This window comes from Oncorhynchus clarkii, unplaced genomic scaffold, assembly GCF_045791955.1.
Source record: "Oncorhynchus clarkii lewisi isolate Uvic-CL-2024 unplaced genomic scaffold, UVic_Ocla_1.0 unplaced_contig_496_pilon_pilon, whole genome shotgun sequence".
In the NCBI taxonomy this organism is placed as follows: Eukaryota; Metazoa; Chordata; class Actinopteri; order Salmoniformes; family Salmonidae; genus Oncorhynchus; species Oncorhynchus clarkii.
In genome coordinates, this window is record NW_027260457.1 from 8068 (window position 1) to 9471 (window position 1404).

General features: G+C 51.9%; 1 protein-coding gene across 1 annotated transcript; it reads left to right on the forward strand.

Moving 5' to 3' along the window:
* The first annotated feature begins 368 nt into the window (after window positions 1–368).
* On the forward strand, window positions 369–1195 carry LOC139401480 (keratin-associated protein 12-2-like). Its single transcript, XM_071145696.1, has 2 exons — window positions 369–387; window positions 654–1195. The coding sequence occupies exons 1-2, from the start codon at window positions 369–371 to the stop codon at window positions 1193–1195; spliced, it is 561 nt and encodes a 186-aa protein (XP_071001797.1).
* The last annotated feature ends 209 nt before the right edge of the window (window positions 1196–1404 follow it).

The following is a 1404-nucleotide window of genomic DNA, read 5'->3' on the forward strand; positions in this document are numbered from 1 at the left end:
ACTCCTGTTCTGGACACATGGTGTGTCAGTTAATTCCACATGGTGTGTCAGTTAATAACAGTATATCAGGGGCCTGTAACTCCTGTTCTGGACAGCCCATCCACATGGTGTGTCAGTTAATAGCAGTATATCAGGGGGCTACAACTCCTGTTCTGTACAGCTCATCCACATGGGGTGCAGGCTTTTATTCCAGCCCAACACTAACACAGTGGGTTCAGGCTGCGTTTAGATAGCCAGCCCAATACTGATCTTTTTTTCCCAATAATTGGTCTTTTGGCCAATTCAGACAAGCTCTGAAAAAAAGATCTGATGTGAAAGGATGTGATTGGTCAAAAGACCAGTGAGGGAGTTCTATTACTGTCCCGGGCATGCCCCGGGGGAAGCATGGTAGTGTCTACTCCCGTGTTTGAACCGTTATGGCTGACGGCGAAATTGGCTCCAAATAAAAGTGACATAGGTTGAGTAATGAGTAGAATTCTTCGGTTGAAAATGAGTTTGAATGTTCGAACATGTATTTTATTGGCATGTTGGGTGTTTTAAGAGGGAGTGTCCTGACCTGTCTTCCCTGACTATTTCATGAGACTCACTTGGCCCCAGTCTCAGTGCCCCAGTCTCAGTGCCCCAGTCTCTGTGCCCCAGTCTCTGTGCCCCAGTCTCAGTGCCCCAGTCTCAGTGCCCCAGTCTCAGTGCCCCAGTCTCAGTGCCCCAGTCTCTGTGCCCCAGTCTCTGTGCCCCAGTCTCAGTGCCCCAGTCTCAGTGTCTCAGTCTCAGTGCTCCAGTCTCAGTGTCCCAGTCTCTGTGGCCCAGTCTCAGTGTCTCAGTCTCTGTGCCCCAGTCTCAGTGCCCCAGTCTCTGTGCCCCAGTCTCAGTGCCCCAGTCTCAGTGCCCCAGTCTCAGTGCCCCAGTCTCAGTGCCCCAGTCTCTGTTCCCAGTCTGCAGTGCCCCAGTCTCTGTGCCCCAGTCTCTGTGCCCCAGTCTCTGTGCCCCAGTCTCTGTGCCCCAGTCTCAGTGCCCCAGTCTCAGTGCCCCAGTCTCAGTGCCCCAGTCTCTGTGCCCCAGTCTCAGTGCCCCAGTCTCAGTGCCCCAGTCTCAGTGCCCCAGTCTCATTGCCCCAGTCTCTGTGCCCCAGTCTCAGTTCCCCAGTCTCTGTGCCCCAGTCTCAGTGCCCCAGTCTCTGTGCCCCAGTCTCATCTAAGGCCATCAGAAGACACCGTAATAGATTTACAGCGAGATATGTGATCTGGAAAATAAAATTGGAATTAGCCAAGCTTGGTTGTCATGTGGATACATGCCAACAGCATGACCCCACCTCTCCACAGCATGTGACATTTCACATCCCGATTTAGATTTTTACTGGCTGTGACATTTTAATGGATTGAACGATGTAAAATAAATGCTGACGTG